This window comes from Neocloeon triangulifer, unplaced genomic scaffold (assembly GCF_031216515.1).
Source record: "Neocloeon triangulifer isolate White Clay Creek 2 clone unplaced genomic scaffold, ASM3121651v1 ptg000013l, whole genome shotgun sequence".
NCBI lineage: Eukaryota > Metazoa > Arthropoda > Insecta > Ephemeroptera > Baetidae > Neocloeon > Neocloeon triangulifer.
The window spans coordinates 5,612,451-5,636,330 of NW_026775555.1; the positions used below are offsets into that span (position 1 = coordinate 5,612,451).

The 23,880-nt window shown below is 38.3% G+C and overlaps 4 protein-coding genes across 6 annotated transcripts; 3 read left to right on the plus strand and 1 right to left on the minus strand.

Annotated features, from left to right (window-relative positions):
• Positions 1-1,406: 1,406 nt before the first annotated feature.
• Positions 1,407-3,833, plus strand: LOC132198877 (uncharacterized). The gene is made up of 5 exons (XM_059623149.1): positions 1,407-1,527; positions 1,763-2,079; positions 2,206-2,400; positions 2,455-2,679; positions 2,992-3,833. The coding sequence occupies exons 1-5, from the start codon at positions 1,428-1,430 to the stop codon at positions 3,160-3,162; spliced, it is 1,008 nt and encodes a 335-aa protein (XP_059479132.1). The 5' UTR covers positions 1,407-1,427; the 3' UTR covers positions 3,163-3,833.
• A 1,107-nt stretch (positions 3,834-4,940) lies between these two features.
• On the plus strand, positions 4,941-8,356 carry LOC132199087 (ejaculatory bulb-specific protein 3-like). The gene is made up of 3 exons (XM_059623544.1): positions 4,941-5,053; positions 7,083-7,395; positions 8,093-8,356. Exons 1-3 carry the CDS (start codon positions 5,000-5,002, stop codon positions 8,272-8,274), a joined length of 549 nt encoding a protein of 182 aa, XP_059479527.1. The 5' UTR covers positions 4,941-4,999; the 3' UTR covers positions 8,275-8,356.
• A 77-nt stretch (positions 8,357-8,433) lies between these two features.
• Positions 8,434-12,033, minus strand: LOC132199086 (DNA replication licensing factor Mcm6). The gene is made up of 12 exons (XM_059623543.1): positions 11,732-12,033; positions 11,077-11,488; positions 10,867-11,015; positions 10,557-10,812; positions 10,329-10,500; positions 10,155-10,279; positions 9,863-10,096; positions 9,535-9,702; positions 9,187-9,477; positions 8,868-9,129; positions 8,674-8,813; positions 8,434-8,621 (listed from the first exon to the last, which is right to left on the minus strand). Exons 1-12 carry the CDS (start codon positions 11,821-11,823, stop codon positions 8,520-8,522), a joined length of 2,403 nt encoding a protein of 800 aa, XP_059479526.1. The 5' UTR covers positions 11,824-12,033; the 3' UTR covers positions 8,434-8,519.
• Positions 12,026-23,805, plus strand: LOC132199084 (FYVE and coiled-coil domain-containing protein 1-like). 3 transcript variants are annotated; one of them, XM_059623535.1, is made up of 17 exons: positions 12,026-12,215; positions 12,359-12,478; positions 12,533-12,651; positions 12,703-12,950; positions 16,728-16,821; positions 17,383-17,472; positions 18,633-19,246; positions 19,302-19,434; positions 19,581-21,521; positions 21,682-21,933; positions 21,987-22,120; positions 22,172-22,378; positions 22,433-22,551; positions 22,611-22,737; positions 22,796-22,964; positions 23,017-23,186; positions 23,252-23,805. In XM_059623535.1, exons 1-17 carry the CDS (start codon positions 12,152-12,154, stop codon positions 23,394-23,396), a joined length of 4,746 nt encoding a protein of 1,581 aa, XP_059479518.1. In that variant the 5' UTR covers positions 12,026-12,151; the 3' UTR covers positions 23,397-23,805. The 3 variants fall into 3 exon arrangements, with proteins under 3 accessions (XP_059479518.1, XP_059479520.1, XP_059479519.1); XM_059623537.1 differs by lacking the exons at positions 12,026-12,215; positions 12,359-12,478; positions 12,533-12,651; positions 12,703-12,950 and adding an exon at positions 14,083-14,189 and having other exon boundaries at positions 23,252-23,804; XM_059623536.1 differs by lacking the exons at positions 12,026-12,215; positions 12,359-12,478; positions 12,533-12,651; positions 12,703-12,950; positions 16,728-16,821 and adding an exon at positions 17,070-17,282 and having other exon boundaries at positions 23,252-23,803.
• The last annotated feature ends 75 nt before the right edge of the window (positions 23,806-23,880 follow it).

Consider the following 23,880-nt stretch of genomic DNA (forward strand, 5'->3'; position numbering starts at 1 on the left):
CGTTCCTGAGGTTAGATTCCCGTACCGCTCATAATATATTTTTTTTTAATACACATGTCTGTTAAAACGTTTCTAAGGGCGATTGAGGGAAGGGGGGGTCAAAGTGCATTAAAATAAATGTAACGCCCAGGTGAAAATCAGTAGAACCATTTTTTGGTATTACTATTTTTCATATGACCCAATATACCGTGAAAGGTTTGCGCGTACTTTTTTTTCTTTCAAAGTTTGATTTCATTTGGCATCGCCGAATCTAGAAAAAAAGTATGGCAATAATCTTATCAGTTGCTTTTCTGCATTAATTTTCTCAACGTATGGGATTATTTTTGAAAAAGTTTCTGTAAAACTCTTGAAAAAATCCTTGATATAATTTTCATGTATTTATTATTTCATAATTTAAGAATATTCCTGGACCAATATACAATTAATTTATAATTCAAAAGCACTTATTGTCAAAGTTAGCTTGTTACAAATCAATGGGGTCTTGATATTGAGAAATATCCGAAACAGAAGCGCACGCATTATGGCTCAATAAGTACCGCTTTTGATTGGCTGTTGGTTTTCCGTGGCGCAAATTTTAAATTTTCACCAGCGTGTGAAAGTGGCACGATCAAATAAAATTAACAAAAAAGCATTAATTTGTATGAATAATAGCAAAAATCATATACCTGGGACCAGATTATGAGTGCGGCGCCTTTTCCGAGTGGTCGGCTGAACGAGAAAATTCCCCATTTGCCTCAATTCGTTGAGATACGGTAGCGATTCATGAAAATTTTCGCCTTTCTCGCCATATTCTTTCTTCCAAGGACTTGTTGGGCACAAGGGCAGCGGCGAGTGATAAGAGAAAGAGAGAGTGTTGGCGGGAGCGCATTCCAATGCTGCTGCATTGTGCAGGTAGCGCTCCCTCCCAACCCTCCCTCATTTCCTTTTCTCTCGCCGGCTGCCCATGCACCGGCGGCTCTGGAAACTTCCTCGCTGGAGGAAAAATGGCGAATCGGGCAAAAATATCAGCAATCAACCCGTATCTCACCGAATTAAGGCGAATAATGGATTTTCTCGCCGCGCCGACCACTCGGAAGTGTCACTGCACTCATCGACTCGCCTCAGGTAGGTGAATTTTTCCGTTATAATTTGCTATTCTTTAAAGAAATTGCCTCTAAAATTATGTCTCTCGTTTGTCGTAAAATAAATTGCCACTCCTCTTCCGGTACTAGAAGCGGACGCATCTGACCACTATTCGGATCGAGACCCCATTGTTACAAATAAAAAAAGTAGCATTCGTCAAAGTTGTTGATAAAAATAATAATTTACAAAGGCTGCTGGTTTTTCCTCGTTTCGCGATATACCCCTGTCTGCGCAAGTTTCCGCAATTATAAAAAGCGAGCCGACGCGCCGCATTTGTATTTCAGCTCTTCACATCGAAAGGAATAATGAGAAACATGCTGACGCCGTACGTGTGGCACTTTTTGGGCAGTGTCCTTTGCATTATCATTATTATACAACAGTGGACGATTCAGATGGCGATCCAAGGTGAAATCATCTCATCAATATGAAAATTTTCAATATTATTTAGAATGATAGAGCTAATTTTCCCCCATTTTTTTTTTCATATTATATTCAAGTTTACAATTAAAGTAACAAAAACAGTAATTAAAAATAACTTGTTTGGTGAATAAATTTTGTGATTCTTACAGGTTAATTTTAAATATACTCTGAGAAGGGTTTTGAGTAAGATTTAATACGCCAAATTAAATTTAAATTCCAGAATTTCGAACAGGGGCTCAAGTAGTACCTCAAGTGGCACCTAAAGTGGTACCTCCAGTGGCAGTGGCACCTCCACTAATACCACCGATGGTAACCAAAGTGGTCACTGCAGTACCAATTACAAATCCTCCTGCTGCGACAACTGAAGCCACGTTCGACGCGCTTCCCGAGTTTGACGAGAGATTGTTGAGCCACGTGAAAAGCATTTTGGTCAAACCGAACAATCGAAGCGTCCCCTACGCTCTGCAAAACCCAAACGCCGCCGACTATTCTCAGGAATACACCGGCACTTATATTCTCTCCCTGTTGAAAAACAAAGTATATTTTATGCAAATTATGTACTTTCAGAATTCAGATATATCACAGTTATCTCCAACTCTTTTTTTTTTTTTTTTTTTTTTTTTTTTTTTTTTTCAAAACCTGACCATATTTAAATTTTGGCAGACGAACGGCTTCTTCTTTGAATGCGGTGCGTTTGACGGCGAGACCTTTTCCAACAGCCTGGCGCTGGAAAAGTATTTCAACTGGACAGGTTTGCTGGTCGAAGGATCGCCAAAAAACGTTAAGGTCTTGCTGACCAAGAAAAGACGGTCGTGGATTTCACCGACTTGTCTCAGCACGACCAGAAAATCCATGAAAGTATATTTTATTCATTCTTTTCGTGTTGGATGCTAAATTCTGACTTATAAAAAGGTCACGTTCCTGGACAGCACCAACACTGGGAAAATCCTCGGAGGAGCGAATCATAGCGTGGCAAAGCCCCCGAAATACGGCTCCGTGGTCCAATCTTTTTGCGTTCCCTTCAATACGTTGATGAAAGTTCTGGACATTAAGCACATCGATTACCTCACTCTGGACGTTGAAGGCCCGGAATATGAAATTCTCCAGACGATTGACTTCAAAAGTGTGACGATCGACGTAAGAAATGCTTTTGTGAATATATTTATTTTTCAGATTTTGAATTTTGAAAAAATGGTTGAATTTTAACAAAATTTTTAAATTATTTTTAATAATACATATATGATTTAGAAATTTTCAAAGTTTTTTCTATTAAAGATTGATGAACATGTATTTAATTCACTAGCAGTACATTTTTCGACCAGATTTACAAAGCTTTTAATTTTTTTTTCACTTATTTAATACAAATTAATTGGGGATTTTTTTGAATCTGCACATAACATAATTACTAAGATTTTAACTATTATTATCTAAATTATGTAAATTTATCAGGTGATGGCTGTGGAGTTTTATTATCGTCCGCCTGAAATCTACCAGGAAATTCTCAAAATTATGACTGGAAATGGATTCGTCATGGTAAAAAAAACGAGATTCGATTCAATCTTTGTGCACAGCAGAATTTACCAACCCTCGATGGCTGCAACAACAAAAAAGACTTTGTGAAAAAGTCAATTTCTATTCTTTATTTGATTGATGCTCCGAAATCAAGTTTGTGAGAATGGGCCAATTTTGTTTGATCAATTTTTATTATTGAAGAGAATGAAAAGCTTTTTTTGTGTGTGGGAATGCTTGAGATTTTCAAACAACCATTCTTACACATTTAAAACTAATTTTTAATCTATGATTATTCATTTGCGTCTTTTAGTAAACGTTTTAGTTCGATATTCACAGAAAATATAAACTTTTTTTTGAGAAAATGAAAATGGAACAATGAAACGGGGTATTTTTTATTCTTCCCTCTACCCAATACTGCGACATAAATCTCTTTTTTTTGTCAATTGTTCAAAATAATCTTCTGATTGTGAGTTGTGCCAAATTTGTAAAGAAATCAAAAATTTAATGATGTATCTATCCTATTTTTGAGATTTTATTGTGTATTTTCATAATAATCACGCCATGAAAAACCAATATTACAATCTAAAATCTTAAAAAATGGATTAAACAAAAAGCTGCTAATAATATCCTTCTACAACTTAAAAAATGTGTTCCGTCATCAAGAAATTTTATCATCTAAACAATTTTTTTACTTATCATTAAATTTATTTTAAATTATAAATGAATTTTTGTGTAAAGAGAATAATTGTGGACCTGGCAACAAACCCACATTAAGAGAAGAGTATGAGAAAATAATTACAATCTGGTAAGCACCAGGTTAATGGAAAATTTTGGATTTTGTCTCATATACTAAGGTCAAATAAAATTTTTTTTTTTGAAAATTGTATGTTGTACTCATAATTGCAACCAAAATGACTTTTTTAAATTTGGCGTTTCGGAATTGCGAGCAAGGCCAATGAGGAACCCAATTATGTGTCTGATTGTCCAAGCTTGATTGTGAACCTGCAACGATAACAACTTAATTTTTCGCCAGACGACAGACATGGATCTATTTTTATTCATATGCGACTTTTGAAACAATAAAAATAAACCATCAGTTGAATTTTTCATGTTATGGACCGCGGTTTCCCCCCCCCCCCCCCTTTGTAGCTTACATACTTTTAAAAGTTGACAAAAAAGCTTAATTAAAGAAGTGTGGAAGAGACGCTGAGTGGTTTATTTTTATTAATGTTTTTTCCAGCCACTTTCTAAAAAAAAAAAATGATCTATTTTGAACCTCATAATTTTTCATAATGCAATTAAAAGAATCCGCGCGCATTATTCATATTATTCACAGAACGTTTAATGGAACGCAACTTCCAGTTAAATAACGAACGCAGTCTTTTTTTTTAGAACGTATACTATCTCAAAAGTTCCAGTAAAAATTAATAATTATCAATTAAAATTATTACCTTTTTTATTGGCGGAGCTCTTCAATTTTTTTGTGGAATAAAAAATAGTTGTATTAATTTGACCTTGTTCAATCTACAGAATTACTGGTTGATTAATTATAGTATAGACCCCCCAAATAAATGAACAATGAAATCATGAATTACCTAATATATGATTGAATTGTAAAAAAGTAAGCAAGAGAGCTTCCGGGAATTGTTTGTTATAAAATAATCATAAGACGCAAAAAAAAACGAGACAACATATCTCAAGATGAGTGGCTGGCAAATCACGGGTTTTTGCCCATCTTAAATGAAAAACAACAAATAAAAAAAAAGACTCAACGACGCATCTTTGCGCGCACACCTGCATGAATATTGCATGGTGAGGTCGGCCAATTTGAGGTGGCCTCGGCGTTAATTGGTGAACCAGCCAAGCGTATGAAGGCACCTGTGAGAATTTTCGCCCGACACTTGGACTAGCACCGGGATGCGTCTTTACATCGGAGCTTGCCGCCATGGCACTAAGACCTTTGGGCTTCATCCTCGCGGCGATCGCCGCTCTCCAACAGGTAACCCCCAATTTACACCCCTTCTACAATATCAACCCTTTCGCCGGCTGCTTTAATTAATTTCAAACTCCTTTTATCTAACTTGTTTGAAAAAAAAAATATTTAAATATAATTAAAATATAATTTTTTCAATTTATCGCCCATATGGTATATTTCAATCAGGTAAACTAAATAAATTTCATCCTTACTGAAACAAAATATTTTTTTGAAAATCAGCAAGTTATTATTATTATTATTTTTTGTCTAAACACACTTTCAGACCTTGACATTTGTCAGAAGCCAGATGCGTAACTAGTTAGTAAATAATTACCAGGAAAACCCTCCATTTATTTTTTTCCTTAATTCATGAAAAAAGGTTTCCTGGAAAAATTTGGGGGCGATTTAAAATATGACTCATAATTATGTTTGAACAAGTGGAAATATTTTTTTAATTGAGTTTATTGAAAGGTTCTCTGTTTAAATTAAAAGCAATTAAACGTTACGAAATTTGTGTTTGGTCAATCGCGAATTTTTTGTATCACTTCTCTGGTTGGTTAATTGTTCTCATTTGCATAACGACTTAATTAGTGAGTCATAAAACTAAATCATTTGATCTAAACTTCAGGGAAAAAGCGATCAGCGATAATATAATATGAAAAGACCGCGTGCTTATTGCAAATCCCAGTCTGCAGTACTTTTCCTCGGTTCAATAAATTCAAAAGACTATTCATTCAAGGTCGTAGAGCGTCTGGGTCGTCAAACGAACTGGTTTTCGCAAACTAACCTGGTCATTTCGTTGCACACGTGTGACATTTAAAGATTTAAATGGACACACTCGACTGGACACGTAGTCTGGTTGTAACGCTCATCTCGTGACCAGTACAAGATTTTATTGTTGTTCTTATTCTCAGGGTTTCTGCGAAATCAACACAAATTGGCAAAGTGCCCTTATCTTTTTCCGCTCTTTTCCTCAACAAAATGAGGAAAGCCGGTTTTATCAACAATTTATTAGGTTGTTTAGATATAATTTATTACAGAAATATTTAACAGAGGAATAAATTAGAATAAGAGAAAAGAAATTCGAAAAAAAACCCAGAATAAATCATTTATGAAAAATAAACACTTTTTTAGTGAAGTTTTTAGAAGAAAAATTTAATAACTGTGATGCTATATAACCCACTGAAAAAGTGAAAATGATGTTGAGGATTGTGTTTTTACTGACTTGGCGACTGAACAATTATCTTTCTTTAGACAAGGAATAAAATGATTAAATAAAAACATATAAAACCCTCAAAAATCTTCTTTTGTGGCTGTTTCACTTCTTGAATCTTCATTCTAGCTATAATATTTAAACTCTGTTCCTGCTCTGTACATACATATATGTGCGTATCTGATCGTTTATAATTTTAATTCAGGTTCAGGTTCAGCAGTAAAACTTATTGTCAGACCGACATACCTGAAAGTTAAATACATCAAGAGCATTTAGATTAAGAGTGCGCGCGGCCCAATATTGTTCAATAACGGTGGCTATGATCTTAAATAAAAAAATTAACTTAGATTTTATGTTAAATGCTTAAAATTTAAATCAGGTGTAAAAATTCTAATATGTATTTATTTAATTAATAATAATTTTTTTTTACTTATAAAACTTGAAATTTATTTATGATTTTTATAAACACTATTTTTCTTATTAAAATTTATTTACAAATTAACAACTTTTATTTTCTGATATCATGTTGCAATATTTTATAATGAAAAAGTAAAAAAAAAAAAAAAAATTATTACAATATGTTATTTATAATTTATATAGATCGCATAATAATGGAATAAGTAAAATTTGAAAATTATTTTTCCATATTGATCCTTTAAATTTACAAGTAGTAGCTAAATCCTTGTATACAGAAAATAAATCAATATAAAATCTCGTTAGAATTAGTTAAAATGTTTCCCAAATTTGTTATAAACTCCAAAACGGTAATAATTAAAAATTGTAATAAATTTTATATTAACAATTGATTAATGGTAAAATTTGTTTTTTGTGTGTCCCCAGTTAATTTTTATTGAATGCTGCGCCCGGACGAATTTGGACAGGACGACGAGGGTGATCAAAACGACCACGCCGCGAGTCCTGACGAGCTTCAAATTCGGCGACGCTCTGTTCCTCCGACTCGAGGCGTTGACAACCACAACCACGACCACGGAGGCGCCAATGAAGAAAACCACGGACAGCAGTTCGATGTACACCAACAGGTACGACCACGTGGCCATCGAGAATGTGCTCAGCAGTCCAAGGCTGATGAAGAACTTCCACTGGTGCATCATGGGTCGCGGGCCGTGCACCAGCGAAGGCGCCGAACTCAAAAGTAAGAAAGTAACTGCGGTTGAAATTTTGTAAATTGACTGGAAAAACACATTCAGTCCTTGCACTTTTGCTAATCTTAACCTAAAATTGTGAAAGAGAGATATTAATGCTTGCAAAAGTTGAAGCCAAGATTTTCAATTCAGCGCGCCAGACAAGGTCGAGATGATGAACTTTTCTCAATCATTACATATTTCGCGCCAGTGCGCTTTAACAAGAGAAAAAAATAATCAAGGGACTGGTGGTGCTTTTAAAATTAAGGATTAATTTTTATTCCCACGCAAAATTCTGCTAGGGTCATTGGTGACGAATTAAAGGAGCCAGACTGGTGTTTACGGCAAAGAGTTTTCAATGGAAAACAAACACTTAACGCGCGTATTTATTGCAACTTGCTAATTGTGTGCGCCAAAGTGGCGTAACAAAATAAATGTATTATGCACACAAGGCGCAGAAACAAATGCGTTCAGTCAAGGGAGCTTCATACATAATTATGCGTTTTCTCAGTAGGCCACTCTCAAGGATTTGAAATAAATTATCTTAATGCGAGCCCATTAAACACATTTGTCTGGGATTCATTCTCACTTGTTTATGAGCGATTAGATCTCATGTCTTTATAAAGATAATTTAAAGGTTCTCGCGTTATATGATAAACAAAAGTTAGGAAATATTTTTTTAAGATCGTTTTAAATTATTTTTTGCAGAAATTATACCAGAGGCTCTGAAATCCGACTGCTCTCGCTGCACAGAGAGGCAGAAGGTCCAGGCTGGAAAAGTTCTCCTCTACCTTCTACAGCACAGACCTGAATGGTGGAAAGAGCTTGTGGAAAAATACGACCCTGATGGAAGACTCAGGAAGAAATACGAATATGAATTAGACGAGTAATTTTTTTGTGATAGACCGAAGTGATTCCGAGATGTTAAAATTTCGTGAAGGCCAGTGATATTTTTTTGTGAGCGTCTTTTTTTATAAACAGTTTAAATAAAAGCATTCTGCACTTGAAACGCACAAAAATTAAGCAAATTTTTTAAATAACGATTCATTATAAAAATTTCAATTATGAGTTTTGTTTATTGTTTGAATGTTGCTTGTAAAAATACATTTGGCTGATAAATTAAGAAATTCATAGTTTATTCGATTATGTAATTTGGATGGACAACCAAAAGAGGATCGTTGGCAGGATGTGCCTTGTCTCCCATTTCTCCTGGTGTCAAAGGAATAAGAATTTGATCCTGAGCAAAATCAATAATTAAAATTTTTAAATGAATTATCAATAAATCTTACGTGATAAGTGAGGCGGTCTACAACTTTTTCCACGGTGAATTTCTTATTCAAAAGGTCCTCCTCGTCTTCAATCTCATCTGCAATTCGATCTAGGTACCAGTTGATAACATCACTCCTCTTCAGACCTTCCGTGGCCTCTTCTATAATAAAATTATTTTAGACTTTGGTTTCAATGATTCTTTGAAAAATATTACCATCAGCTTTGGTCTCCTCATCTCTCATGTAGACGACAATCATGTTGGAAATTTTCTTATACTCGTCGTAAGTCATTGTGTGTTTCTGCTTGGGCGCAGCAGGGGCCGGCGCTGCTTCCTCTGATTCTTGAGGAGTGTCCGCAGCAGGTTGATCGACTTCCATTTCCTCTTCTTCCTCGTCAAAATTGACGTCTGGCTGCTCTACTCGAATGATGCTCTTGTTCATCAGACGGAACGATTCGGTCACATGCCGAGGCAAAATCTAATCAAGAAACATAATTAAATTTAACACCATTATAAAAAGTGACTTTGAACTCACTGTTTCTGTGCACTCCATCTTTGCCTGCGCCTCGGACAGACGAATCATGCTCTCCAGCTGTCGGACGGTAATTCTGTACATGGACTTTGCAGCATTCGGACCTTCTCTCTGCCTCAGCTGGGTGTAGTGCTTGACAAGCAGCTCTCCAGCCTCGGGAGTCAGGACGGGTTTGAACTGCTTGCCGAACATGATGTACTTGAGTACGTCGGCCTGCGTGTAAGCAGTTTCGTAGGCTTTGTCCAGATGACGGTGCAAATCCATAATTTTCCTCGCAATGGCATAATCCGTCACCTAAATTTATAAAGAAATTCAGTAACTAATCAAAGTAAATAAATTTGTTATACAAACCTCACTCATTTCATCAACAATGATGAAGAACAAGTCAAATCGAGACATGATAGGGGCGGTCATCATGATGTTCTGCTGCAGGGGCTTGGACCGGTCATATCTGCCTCCGACCGGATTCGCAGCTGCCAAGATTGATGTTCTGGCATTCAGAGTTGCCCTAACACCAGCCTATAAAAATTTACTTAATAATTTTAAAACGGATCAAAGATTTAATATGATTTATTGGAAAAATTAACTGAAATATTAAACTCTCAACGCATAACGATGTCACTTTTTAATTTGTTATTATAAAAAAAATTATGAAATTTATATTTTCACCATTGTTTACCTTTGCGATAGAAATGGTTTGCTGTTCCATGGCTTCGTGAATAGCAACCTGGTCTTTCAGATCCATTTTGTCAAACTCGTCAATGCAGCAGATACCATTGTCCGCCAACATCAGGGCACCGGCTTCGATAACAAAGTCAAAAGATTCCTCGTCCTTGACCACAGCTGCTGTCAAACCAGCAGCGCTGGAGCCCTTGCCGGATGTGTAAATTGCACGGGGAGTAAAATCCGAAACCTAGAGAATGCAATTATTATTTTCAGTATAGTTGATTTTGTATTAAGAATAAAATTACTTGTTTCAAGAGCTGAGATTTGGCAGTACTAGGATCACCAACAATGCAAATATTGATGTCTCCACGCAAATTTGTTCCTTCATGGGTGTGCTTCGGGACGCCTCCAAAAAGCATCAAAAGTACTCCTGTAAAATATTGTTTAGATTAAGGGGATTGATGAATAATTAATAATACCTTTCTTGACTTCATCATTTCCGTGGATGGACGGGAAAAGGCTGTTGATCAGATTCTGATACAAATTCTTGTCTCGACTCATCTCAAAGATTTTATTCCAATCAGCATCAGTCATCGACTTCTTCATCAATTCAGGAGTAATTTCGTTCAGCTGCATTTCAGTTCCTCCAAACTATTAACAAAAATAATAATATGTACGAATCTTTAAAATAAGTTAATAATTCTGACCAGAGGTTTTGTCTGCTCAACACTGCAGGCCAGGAAGCACATTTTGTAGTTGAGTTCTCGCACACCCAGAGACTTGAGGCCTTTGATTCCAGCGTCGGCATCAGAGCCCTCCTTGTGACCCTTGGGAGGCTCTGCTCTGATTCCTGGCAGGGCCATGGCACCAACATCAGGAACCACAATCAAGCTGCCGGTGAAGTCAACTCGGTCACCTGGCTGCACCGTTTCAACAGTCTCTGCTCGGAGGACAACATCGATACTGTAAAATTATTTTTAATTTGCAAAAATTATTAAATAGATCTTAGAAACAAACCTTCTGGGGATGCAACCACGGGGAAGTTCCGCCTGAATTTCCTGAATTCGGACCTTTTGGAAGTCGACAAACTTGGACTTTTCGATTTCCAGCAAAAATTTGCGCCTATTGTTGCATACGGGGTTTCTGCAGATGGTCGGGATTGTGTACTAAAGTGTTGAATAGAAATTATCATTATCATTTTTTGATTGAATGTAAATTTAAATTTACTTTAAACTGCTGCTCCACATTTTTAATGACTGTCTGGCACTCCATGCACACAAAAGTTCCGAGGACAAGCTCAGGGTGGATGGGGTGGGTGCGCACAACCTGTCCGGTGAGCTTCAGGAGGGAGCCAATTTTGGCGGTGGACAATTCGCGGAGCTTGAAGCGGGTGGTGACGCCGACGAAGGAGACATACAACTCTTTGGCCGACGTGTCCACTTCTGCGTGGTCCTGCGCGAAATGCGTCACGGCGAGACAAAGGTAAGGGTACACCCGGTAGTACTCCTCGGAGATGGTGGTGGCCAGGGTCTGGTTGAACGCGTCCACGTCCTCGAAGTTGACCTCCAGGGTCGACTTCTCCATGTTCTTGAGCTCCTTGGCTGGCTCGAGGTACTTAAGAACACCATCTTCTTTAAACCTGAAGCGAATATAAAATATTTAAGAAATCTGAGAAAACAGAAAGCATGAAAATATTAAAAAAAAAATGTATAATAACAATAAATGAATAAATTAAAATAAAAACAAATATCATTTTTTGTATACATATAAACATTGAAAAAATGTAAGGAGAATGTAGAATTTGACGAGATTTCGGTTAAAAACTGGACGAATTATGTATGTATTAACTTTTAAAGGGCAGTTTAAAGGCTCAATTTCTTACTCTTTCAAAAAGTCCTGGAACAGCTCCTGAACCCTCGACCCGACGGTGTCCTTGACCCTCAAGGGTCCTGCTTGGATTTCAGCAACATCCATCGCAGGCAAATGACTTGGCAAATGACTTCAACGGGCCGAAAAGTAAAAAACAAGGTCCGTAAAATTGTTTTAATATTGTTAACAGCCTGTTGCGGTGAATCTGGCGGGAAAAGCGGCGCGGCGAGGAGGAGTTTAAAAAGTTGCCAAATCTCGCCAGCCCAGTAGAGAAAAGTGATCTGGCAACGGTGCTTTTGTTGATGTAAATAGTCGCTCCAAGTTTGGAAAAATGACGAGAAAGCAGATTTGCTGGAATTCTTTTGAATTATATTATCGTGTCTGTTGAATTTGTTCTCAATTTATACCGATGTGACCATTCGCGAATTTAACGATGACCTCTCCTGTTACTCTTTCCACGAGTGTCAACTCTGAAAAACTCATTTCTGACATAAAAGGTGCGATCTTTTTTAAGAACTTTTTATGAACAGGACTTTCTCCAGCATCGATCAACAAATTATGAAATTATCCTATATGGGATTAAAAAACAAAATGAGACAACTATTTAATTTAAAATAAATTAATTTTAAAAATTTTGCAGAATACATCGAAGACTTGGTGTCTGAATTTTCAAATTCTGCAATTCCTATCGACGATGACAGCCAAATTTGTCAAAGACTTTGTGTGAAACTCGAGCAATTTCTACTTCTCGGATATATCGGTAATAATTTGATTGATATATTTTTAAATTGCTTTAATTTCATGATTGTTGTAGAAAAAATCAGCTTATTCGGGCGCAAGAAGTCTTCGTACTGGGATTTTTTCCGATCATCCCTCGTCTCTACCAAAGGCGGTGTTGATTCTGCGATTCGTTATGCCTCCTACAATCCAGAGGTTTGCACTAAATTAAATAAAATAAATTCTATAAAAATATTGTATTTAAAGGTGCGTACAAGTCTTGGTCGAGGTCGAGCCTTCCTCAGGTACTGCCTGGCTCATGGTTGTCTGGCCGACGCCATTCAGCAGAGCCTGATGACCCCAGAAATTCTTTCAACCTGGTATCAAGAGTCGGCTTCGATGAGAGATGAAAACTTGGCCCAAGAATTAGTTTCTGCCACTTATGCTTTGGCCGACGTCAGCTTCGACCTTGCCCCTGGAGGTCACGACTTGGACGCTGAGTGGCCATCGTTTAGGTGAGGAAAATCCCTTGAATTTTTTTCTACAAATTTATATGTTCAATATTTTACGGCAACGCTTGTGTTTCTCAAAGTGATTGAAGAGGTTTATAATTTGGCGCAATTTGCTTTCCCGGCGATTCATCTAAATTTGCAAAATGAGCTATGAAGTGGTTCTCATATCGACCTTGAGTCGTCGCTTTCAAGTTGGTTTCACAGCCGTGATCTCTCATCTTGAAAGCTTTTCCTTGGCACTGCTTGTTGCCAAGTGCCAAAAAATGCTCGCTATAGCCAATTCTAGAAGTAATTGATACTTCTAGATTTTCCTCGTTAAACAGCCTGAAATTTTTTGGGAACTATTAATAATCTATTTATATGAAACGCTTGAATTCATAATTGATTAAAAAACATCTCATTTGCTGCAATATAAAATTTTCTTGGTTGAAGAGCAGGAAATCGTGCAATTTTATTTAGCAACTTCTTTTTGAAATTTTCGTAAGTTAAATTAGAGGAAGGTTATTTTTTATATTTTTATTTATTTATTTTTTAAAATCAACACAAGAACCAATCTTATCAACCTGGGAGAAAATCTCGTTAAATATTAAATAAAAATGGCGTTTATAAAAGATAATTATTTAACTTTTTATATTCTTTAAAAAATGCCTGTATTATTTTCTAATTTGCTAATTGTAAGTTCCAGAAAAAGAAATAAAAATTTCATTAAAATTAAATATCAATTTAGAAAAAATAAATTAAAAATGCATCGCAATCAATTAATCAAGTAAAGATTTCCATAGTTTCATTTAAAAAAATTCTGCTATGCAAATTCGAGCGTCCCAAATCGTCGATTACTCATTGTCAAAGGCTGGCGTCAACTTTTGTCAACTCTTGAAATTGCACGTCAAGTCCTGAGCGTGGCCAATGACGTCACAACACCACTTTCCTATAACTAATTATTTCTCCGAACGAGAAGCTGAGACTCTGCGGCTCACCGGCGGCAGGACAATATATATAATCCAAAGGGCCTGGTTATTTTTAGGCCAGAGTAGAGGCGGTCGCGGTGGCGCGTCTCGTTGGGCAGCGGCCCCGAAATAGCGGCGGCCACTCGCGCGTCGCTCCACGGGGTTAGCCGCGGCCGAGGCGGCACCACAACTCTGGGCCAAGCTCCATCGGCCGCGAATGCGCCAGTCGCCGGGAAAACCCTTTCGCGTTTTGCAACAGCTCTGACCGCCGCGCCGCTGCTCTTTTCATACCAAAGTGAGTTTTCACAGAGGGAATCATTTTAATTCTGGCCCCGCGCGGCGCGAACTATTTATTTGTCCTGAGATTTGCGCGCTTGGCTCTTTTAGCCTCTTCCGAATTAAGTAATTCAAGCGACCCACTTCCTCCCCTTTTGTGTTTTCAAAGTCCTGCTTTGTCTTCGCCCCACTGATCCAATTTTGTTTAATCGCCTTTCTTTGAAATTTCTGTAATTTCAAGCAGACGAGTTTATTTACTGTGTTTTAAGATCTGGATTTATGTAAATATCAGATGAGTTGAGTCGTTTCGCGCGTGGAGTTTGTTAGGGTCGGTTAGGGTGACCGTTTCGGTCAACTGAAATAACAAGGTGACTAAACTGGCTGATTCAAGCACCGCCAAATAACCTGCGCCTGCGTTAATGAAACAAAAACTGCTTGATTTCACCACGTTTTGAAATTTAATTTCAAATTTTTAAATTTAAAACTAAAATAGACGTATTTTATTCATTTAATCGTGAATGTGGGATTTTCCTGATTGTAGAAAATTGTCAATCACTAAAAAACCGACGTTTCTGCCAGTTTCAATTTTCAATCTTGGTCTTCAACTCTACCTCATGATGAAGGAATCAGAAAATTATAAAAATCTACAAATTTCTCAGGAAGAAAAACTTGGGGGAAAAAAGAAGATATTTTAGAAATATTTTTGTAGCTTAGCCTAATGATTTTATCTTACATTCTATGAAACCTACCAAAAGAGTTAAAAATGTTATAATTTGGAGCAATTGCATTGATTAAAATAATTGATATTCATTGAATTTTTTATTCAAATTTTATTGATAATTCACATTAATATTTTTCTTGTTATTAAAATTTTATAAATTGTTTCATATCATAAAAAAGATGTATTAAGTATTGAGGAAATGAAAACGTACATTGCAAAACTCTAGGCCTTCCAAGGTATTTTTATTATGAAACTGTATGAAACCAAACAAGTGCAATTTTTAAATTGAGTAATTTTTTTAATAATTTTAAGACAATTACATCAAATTTTTTCCCCTTTTACTAAATTTCACTATAAGCACCTTGGAATTTTAATTAGTAGCAGTTTCCCTTCACAATTAATTAAAAACGTTTGTATTCCGCACAGCTAATTAAGTCTATTGTTGCTGCTAATTTAAAGATTTAAATGCTTTTTATTGTTGGTTTTCAACAATTTTAAACGTCTACTTAAAGTGACGGCTGAAGTCAATTAGCCGGTATGCGCTAATCTCGCGTGTGATTTGTGTCGCGGTTAATTACTCGAAAGGGTTAAAACGTGCGCGATGAATGTCCTTCAGCACCCGCCCTTGAGCGAATTGAAGATGGATTTGCGGTGTGTCCGCGAGTGGCACGCGATTTATTTATTTCGCGCAGATCTCGCGAGTCGCGTCTCCAAACGACGGAGCGATTTTTGGTCCAAATGCGTATCTTCTCTGCTTCCTGCGGCGAGTGCACAGCTGGGGTTTATTCCGAGAGAAAGAGATAGAGAGGCGATCACGAGGTCTTCGACCACGCAGTATTATTGCCCGGCAGTCTGCGTCGTCCTTATTTTCGAAAGAAACAAACGCGCAGAGATGAAGTGCAGACGAGAGATTTTCTTAATTTCAAACGAGTGATTAGCAATGTCTGCTCTCTTTTGTTTCGTCAGAAAAAGTCCTTTGAAGAAATGGGTGAATAAGCAGCTGCAATTTGACCTTGCGGATAAACTGCTTTGGATTTGTTAAAAGACTTGAGCAATTTAATAAAAATTTTACTGTAAAACTCTATTTTATATAAATTTTAATAATGTATGCAAGATGTTGTTTTCATATTGTATCTGAATGGAGAATAAATAAATTTTTGAAAAATTAAATAAATTTTTAAACGTAATAAGAGTTTGAGCAATTTAATAAAATATTAACTCTAAGGTCAATAAATTGTTTACCTTAATAAAAGTTAAGGCAATTTAACAAAGTTTTAATTGTAAAATTCGTTGAATTTTCAAACTTGTTAAAAGTTTGAGAAATTAAATAAAATTTTGGTTTGGTTCAATGAAAGTTTATTTAGCTTGAAAACTAATACAAATTGTTAAATTCAACGAATCGGTTAACTTATTTTTTTTTTAATTGCTTTAAATTCACTGTCTTATTAAAGTTAATAAAAAAAAATTATAATAATGCGCAAAAAAAAACTTTTAAAGATCTATATTTGATGTACATAAGCAATTCAGATACTTGACTTATACAAGAATTTCAATTGTAGTTAGTTTCCACCATTTTCGCAACGCTAATTTAGTGTTAGAGCAAAGCATACATCTAGGGCTTCAAATTTCCCCCCTTTCTTTATTTTTCATGCCAATAATATTTTTAATTTTTTATGAAACTGTTTCACTCCAGTTTTCTTCCCAATATGCGTTTATATATAATTAAGCACAAGCAAACAAACCAGAATCAATTATTTATAAAAGTGGCATTAAAATGTCTAATTATTTGTAACTTTAGTTGCAATTAATAACTCCGACTCTTAATTTTCGTTTCAGACGCAATTTTGGCTCTCCGTCGAGAAACCTGAGCTGGAAACCGCTGAGTCGGAGCACGAGTTCCGCCAGTTTGTACTCCAGCAGCTTTTCCCTCGTAAGTATTTATGAGGATTATAGTTTTATAAAAGTTGTTCCATTTCCCAACCTCGAATTAGTGCTTGCCAATTATTTTTTACACCGCGATTGCAATCAATGGGGGCGCCAAACGTGTGCCAAGAATCCATCTCGGTGAAGGGGTAGGACGATTTTACTGCTGTTGTCAAACGCGCTGCACTCTCTGCGCTAAAGTCAATGTTTTCTTCATTAGGTAGTCGTTAACCTTCATAATTAAGATAAAGCGCAGCCAGAGAGAAACGCACCCCTCCGCGAAAAGTCCTGGTGCGTCGGGTATTACGTCTTATCCTCTTGAAAACTTCCCCTCTCGGACGGTGGCCAAGTAGACACACGCATTTGCACGCGGACGCCAGTTTGTATCCCGAAATCGCAGAGAACAGATCGTTCAGATTCACGTTGAGGAATTTAAAACCGAGCTGTGGCAAAAGGCTTTTGAAAATGGTGAGTTCGAATTGTCGGATTCTTGGCAGACACGTTTGGTTAATTTTATGGTTTCTGGGTTCTTTGATTTTAAATTTCAACCGAAATACTCTGATTTCAGGATCCGAGCAGCCCACCCCCAGGAAGCATGGGGGCCATGGAGAGTTTACCTGAGGATTCACGGCAGAATAACAGAAACAATACTCCTACTGTAAGTTAAAAAATTATAATTGATAAATTTACTACAATTTCTATTATGTAATCCAATGTTCATTTCACCCATTTTAATTTGAAATTGGAAACTTGGTGGACAAGTAGACAATCTCATTTTATGCAGGTCTTCTTATTGGTATTAGTCAAATCTAGTCTGGGCAAAAATTATTGTTTAAATTTTCAATTGTCGTCCCGTAATATATAGTGGTTTTTACTATTTTGAAGACTTAATTTGACATTACCAATAAAAGATATTTAAAAAAAATTACTGAAGTCAATTTTAAAATGTACTGCAATTAGAAATTGAAGCGGTTATTTTTTAATTAAAAATATCAGGGAAATTATTTACGAAAATGCGTCAAAAAAATGTAATCCAAAATCCAACCACTCTTCTTAGTAAAGCGGAACTAAAATTTGAATGTTGGCCAATTTTTTGCGCACAAATGGCTCTCACATCAAAAGCATTGCGCAGTTGCCTCAAATGCGCACATCTTTTGCTCTCCCTTTGTTTTTTGTTTATAAATAAGCTGCTAATTATTGTCTCTCTTTTTTCCTTGAGGAAAACACTAGAATTTTTGAATGCGTGTTTTCGCGCGAAATGTGATCCACCAGGTGCTTTTCTGCATCATTCGCCAAAATAGACTCGCAAACAAAGTGCTGTTTGTAAAGTTTGATAGGACAATAGTAGCAAATGTTACTCTCTTTGCCAGCCAACACTTTGGCAAACTTTGATTATTAATTAACTCGCGAGAGCGTCAGAGAGGAGTGCGTCCAAGAATAGAAAACTCTTGCCGGGTAAAAAATAATGCAGCCCTTGTACTTGAGCAGCGTGAATTTATCTCCAGTTTCATAATTTCTATATTGCTCTGAGAGCAAAACGATCCTCCAGGGATGTAAATTTAGCCTTTGGTGTTTATCCTGTGCCACATGTGTGTATGTAAATAGTACAAAACGGTGCACGTTCCATTGCTTGTTGACTCAAAAGCTGCGACCGAATGTGATGGAAGTGCGCCAGAAAGTTGCTTTCGGCCAGCAACACGCCGCGCGCGCTCCACAGGGGCACAATTAAATTTCTAAAATGAATAAAAATTTGATTTAATTAACGCGGATTAAAGACATTTTTTAAATATTAAATTAATTTTTGCAATATTTTTTCAGACTTTGTCACCCACAGATGAAGTTAGGCAACTAGTTTTTGAGCACAGAGAAGAAGTGAAGAGCTTAATCAGCAAGTATGAGACTGAAATCAAATCACTTAGCGACGGCAACCTTCAGCTGCAGGAAGAAGTTTCAAAATTGCGCCTGGAGAAGGACGGCGCCGTCCTCGACAAAGTAAATTGTGAAAAAGAAATCGAGAGTCTCAAATCGCAAACGTTCGAGCTGAAACATTTGAACGAAAAATTGATATTTTATGAAGAAGAGTGCCAGCGGCTGCAGAAGCAGTTGCAGGAAAATGAAAAGACCACGAGAGAAACAATCAAATCACACACCGAGTCGGCAGCAGATCAAGACACAGAACTGCACGAACTGAAAATGAAACTTTTGGAGACGCAGTCGGAAAACAATACGCTTAAAACGCACATGAGCAGCATGGAGGTGGAGTGCAGCAAAATGACCAAGCAGCTGGAGGAGTTTGAGTTTGTCAAGGCGTCGCTGGAGTCGAGTGAGGCGCGGAGCAAGAATTACCGAGAGCAGCTGGACGACACGGAACAACTCAAGAAAAAACTGGCAGAAGTCGGCGAGGATTACGAAAGAGTGGTTGAAAAATTGAGGTGCGTTAATTCACAGCTAAATTTATACCGGCCGTACTTAATTTATTATGCGCAGGACTGAGGAAACAAGGTGGGCAGCTGAATTGGAGCAGAAAGTGCAGCAGGCCAAGTGGGAGATGGGAAGTTTGCAAAAGTGTGTCGACAACCTCTTGAAGGAAAACGGTCAGCTCCGAGATGATCTCACAAAGGTAAAATTTATTAAGTAGCAGACAATAAATCTGCCAAACTTGGCCTATTTTACCATTTTAGAATATTTCTTTTGTTCTTCTCTCTTGGTGAAGCAAAATTGGGTTTATTATTTTTAACTCTTGACATTTACTCTGCCGGTTATTAGGCTAGCACGACTATGGCAGGCTCACGTGACAAGTACTCGACAAATGAGCTGTACGTCCAAAAACTAACAGAACAAGTCACTGCTCTCAAAGACGTTGTCTCGATCGGCAAACAAATGCTGGGCATGCGAGACACGGAGGTGGCGCAGCTGCAGCGAAAGGTGCAGAACCTTGAGGACATGCTGGAAGCAGAGCGGGAGAAGAACACAGTCCTCAGCAGCGCCTTCAAACCGGAGTCGATGGCCAACACCGACCTGAAGAAGGAATACGAGAGCCAGTTGGAAAACATCAGGGCCCTCAAAACTATTTACGCGCAAAGGATAGAAATCATGACCCTGGAGAACGAAGCTTTGAAAGAAGCTGGTGAGGATCGAGACAGGCAAATCGAGCTGATGAGCAAGAGATACAAATGTTTGGATGAGCAGTACGAGAGGATGAAGGAGTCTTTTGCAAAGAAGGAACAGGAAGTGTTGGAGTTGCAGGATAAAATTGTAGCTTCCTCCGAGGAGTGCAAATCTCTCACCACCCAACTCGCCATGATCAACAACCTTTTTGCCGAGCTGGGCAAATCGGACGTTGACGCCGAGAAAATCAAATCGCTTCAGGAGGCTGTGACTGACGACTCTGACAACAGCACCAACCACTCCAAGGTGTGGGGCGCTTTGTCGGACATCCTGGAAAACAACCCTGAAGGTCCGCAGCCTCCTGTGAGCGGCTCCGAGGGCTGCTACAAGAGCATAAACACCCCCACCGGCCCTCAAAACGTAATCAGTGTGAGTCAGACCTTCCTCAGGCTGAAGGATCTTATCCTGGAAAAGAAATCGCTGGAAAGGGAACTTGGCCAGCTGAGGAATTTGAACGGCCACCTGGAGTCAAAGCTTCACCAGCAGGAGAGGCGTTTGTCTCTTGTTCTGCTTGAGCTGAAAAAGACCTGGGGCGTTGTGAATAAAATGAGAACTCAGCACTCGCAGCTGCGATCTTCAGAGGCCATCCTCAGGTACGACATCCAGCAAAAGAGGAAAATCGTCAACGAGCTGAAAGAAGAACTGCAGCACTGCAACGATATTTGGAAAAAGGCCAGAAACAAGACGAGAGAGTCGGAGGAGACCTGGCAGGAGCTGAAAAACGAATTTGTCTCGAGGCGCCGCAACCGACCCCTGGTGCCCGACGACTCACTGGAAATGAATTCAGGGGAAAGTGGCTTTTCCGACGACAGGGGTGACGACAGCGGATCCACCTCTGAAGGCGAGGAAAACAGCGGAGGAATCACCGGCAGCGAAAGGTCGTCCGAGTCCGTTGTGACACCCGAGGAAACCTCTCGACCCGGCAGCTCAAATTTCACCGAGTCAACCATCAGTGACGAAAATGAAAATGCTTCAAGTGTCAAGTCGGTTGGAATTTTCACTCCCCGCGCGCCTTCGGAATCAGTCCAGACTCAAGAAGAGCAGGACAATTTGAAAAACGAACAGGCAGAGGCGCCGAGAACCGATTTTGAGGAGATGCTCGACGCCAGGGACGCCAGGTTGACGAGGATGGAGGAGCAAGCGAGTCAGTTGTTCAAAAATGTGGTGCGGACGTCCAACATGAGTGTGGCTATTTCGAACCGGCTAGAGGAATTGCACGAGCAGTACGGACCTGACACAGACGAGGACAGGGAGACGCGTCGGCTGCAGAGGAAGGAAAGGAGAGAGGCTGCTAAATTAGAGCCCAAGGAGCCAAAAGAGGAGGACCAGTTTTTTGACGCCGAGACCGAAGAATCGATCGAGGCTCGCAGACTGCAGAGGCGCGAAAGGAGAGAAGCGGCGAAATTAGCAGCCAGCAATGCTGACGACAGCAAATCACCTTCCCCTGCCTATCTGCAGGCAGAAAGCACTTGTGCCAGCAGGAAGAGCAGTTTGAGGCTCAAACTCAGCCCTGCTCGCTCCGAAGACCAAACCCCGAAGGTACATGTGCGTGCGCATGACCTCGTCAATTAACAGAGCTAACGGATTGATGGTTTTTTTGTTGTTGTTTCCTGTGACTTTTGATTGTTAGTGTGATTTAACTAATTAACTGAAAATTTAAAATTATTTGTACAATTTCAATTAAAAATTTTCTTTACAGGTCACAAAAGAAAAAGACGAAGTGGCTGAGAAACTGCTGGCGGAGCAAGCTGCGAAGGAAGCGAAAGAGGCTGAACTGGCTAAGCTGTTGGAAGACTTCAACTGTCAAAGTGAAACGATTGCTCAGACAAAAAAGGAACTGAAGAGGCTGGAAAAGAGTTTGGAGGACGAGGCGACAGGCAGGGAAGATCTTAAGGAGACTCTTGCCACGACTTCAAAGGAATGCGTCGATTTAATCCAACAGGTTCAGGAGGTACTCAATTATTTTAACTCTTCACCTCAAATACTTAAGTGCTTTTCTAACAGTTGAGTGAGACTGAAAACCAACTCGGAGCCAAATTGCTTGCTAAGGATGCCCTGCTTTCTGCTCAAGGCGAGGAAATGGTTCAACTGCAATCCGACATCAAAAACCTTCAAGAGCATGTCATGAATTTAGTCAAGTAAATTCCAAATTTCATTCAAGTGAGAGAAATTTCATGTATTTTATTCAGGCAAAAGGAGAAACTTTTCAAAGAGTGCTACCAGCTGAAGCAAGCGAACCGAGACCGACTGTGGCAACACGACAGCTTGGCGCAGCATTGCTCCTCCTGCAGAGTACAATTTTCTCTTCTCGTCAGGAAACACCACTGCAGACATTGCGGACTGATCTTCTGTGGTGCCTGCTCCAGCCATTGGCTGCCAGTCAGCAAGGAATCTAGGTATTAATTTTATTGTATCTAATAAGATGGTTATTAAATAATGTTTCATTTCAGTCGAAGAACTCGCTCTTGCTCAGAGTGCCATTCGAAGTTTCAAGAAAACTCAGATGCTTCTAACTCTGAAGAAACTGGTGCTACCTGCTTATCTGAGGATTCTACTGAGGGACCTATTTGTAAGAAAAACTTTTAACAAAAAAACAATAATTTTTATTTAATTAAAAAAAAAAAACAGCTTTTGATGTGCGGCCTGACAGTGACGACGAGGAAGACTTTTCTGTGATCAGTGAAGACGACGTGAACCTCTCCCAATGCGTTCCCTACACTCCCAACCCTGAAATTCTTCAGTACTGGAAATCAAAGTGATTATTTAGAATTAAGATAAATAAATGTTATTTAAACCTTCTTATTCCAATCCAGTGAGGTGCAGTCTGGAATGACGAAGCGTGTTGCGGAAATGTTGGGACACGGATTGAGTGAGGAGATTTGGGTTCGAGCCGGTGTCATTTATGGAGTCCCTCTCTTGGTCGTTGCCGAAGACTTGGCACCCCAAGTTAACATTACCTGGCAATTTTCTACTGAACCAAATGTAAGATTTCAATTTGTTTCATTGAAGGTCTTAAATTTTTTTATTTCATCAGTGTATAGCATTTTCGATCCTCTACAAACCTGACGCCGACGTTCCACCTGAAAATTCATCAATGTTGGTGCCCACAACTAGGGTCAATTCCCATTTGCATCCGATCAGGGGCAAGCTGAAGGCAAGGAAAGAAGGTCTTTACACACTAATGTTTGACAACAGCTATTCAAGGTAGATAAATTTATTTATATTAAAAAAAAAAACAGTGTTTTCCTAATTTAATATCATTACTCTAGGTTTACTGGAAAGAAACTGAAATTCTCCCTAACCTGTGAAGTTGGCCCAGGAAGTGGCAGGTCGTCTGCTGACCCTGAGTCTCCAGTTCGAACTGTCAGCAGGTCACCTTCAAAAGATTTGAAACCCCTAGCAGATTCAACTTGATCAATTGCTTTTCTTGCATTGTGGTTGGCATTTTAATTTCTTCTAATCAAAGATTCCTTGCACTTTGATGCAATTATTTGCGGCTCAATGTGTGTATGTCTGCTAGTGGGCGTGAGATGTATATTCATTTAACTCGGCGAATTACGTTGTATTTTTATAAAGAGCGAAATATGATATTTTAATGCCTCAACACAAAGGTTGAACCTGAGTTACCAGAGCGTGGTGCACTTGGATCCGAATTATCTGGTGACCACTGAAGATTTTCTCGGACGTATTAATATTTTTGTTCCTTATTTTATCGACTTTTAAATTTTTGTCGTGTTCGACAATTTTAAGCTTTTACTCATTTGAAAAAGAAAATAAAAGTTATTATTTTATTGGGAAATAATTGTTTATTTTGTAAATTAATAATCCTGGTTGATAAGAGAAATGAAAGAGGTAAAGTTAAATAGTTGTGCTTATATATTTACAAAAATCACACAGA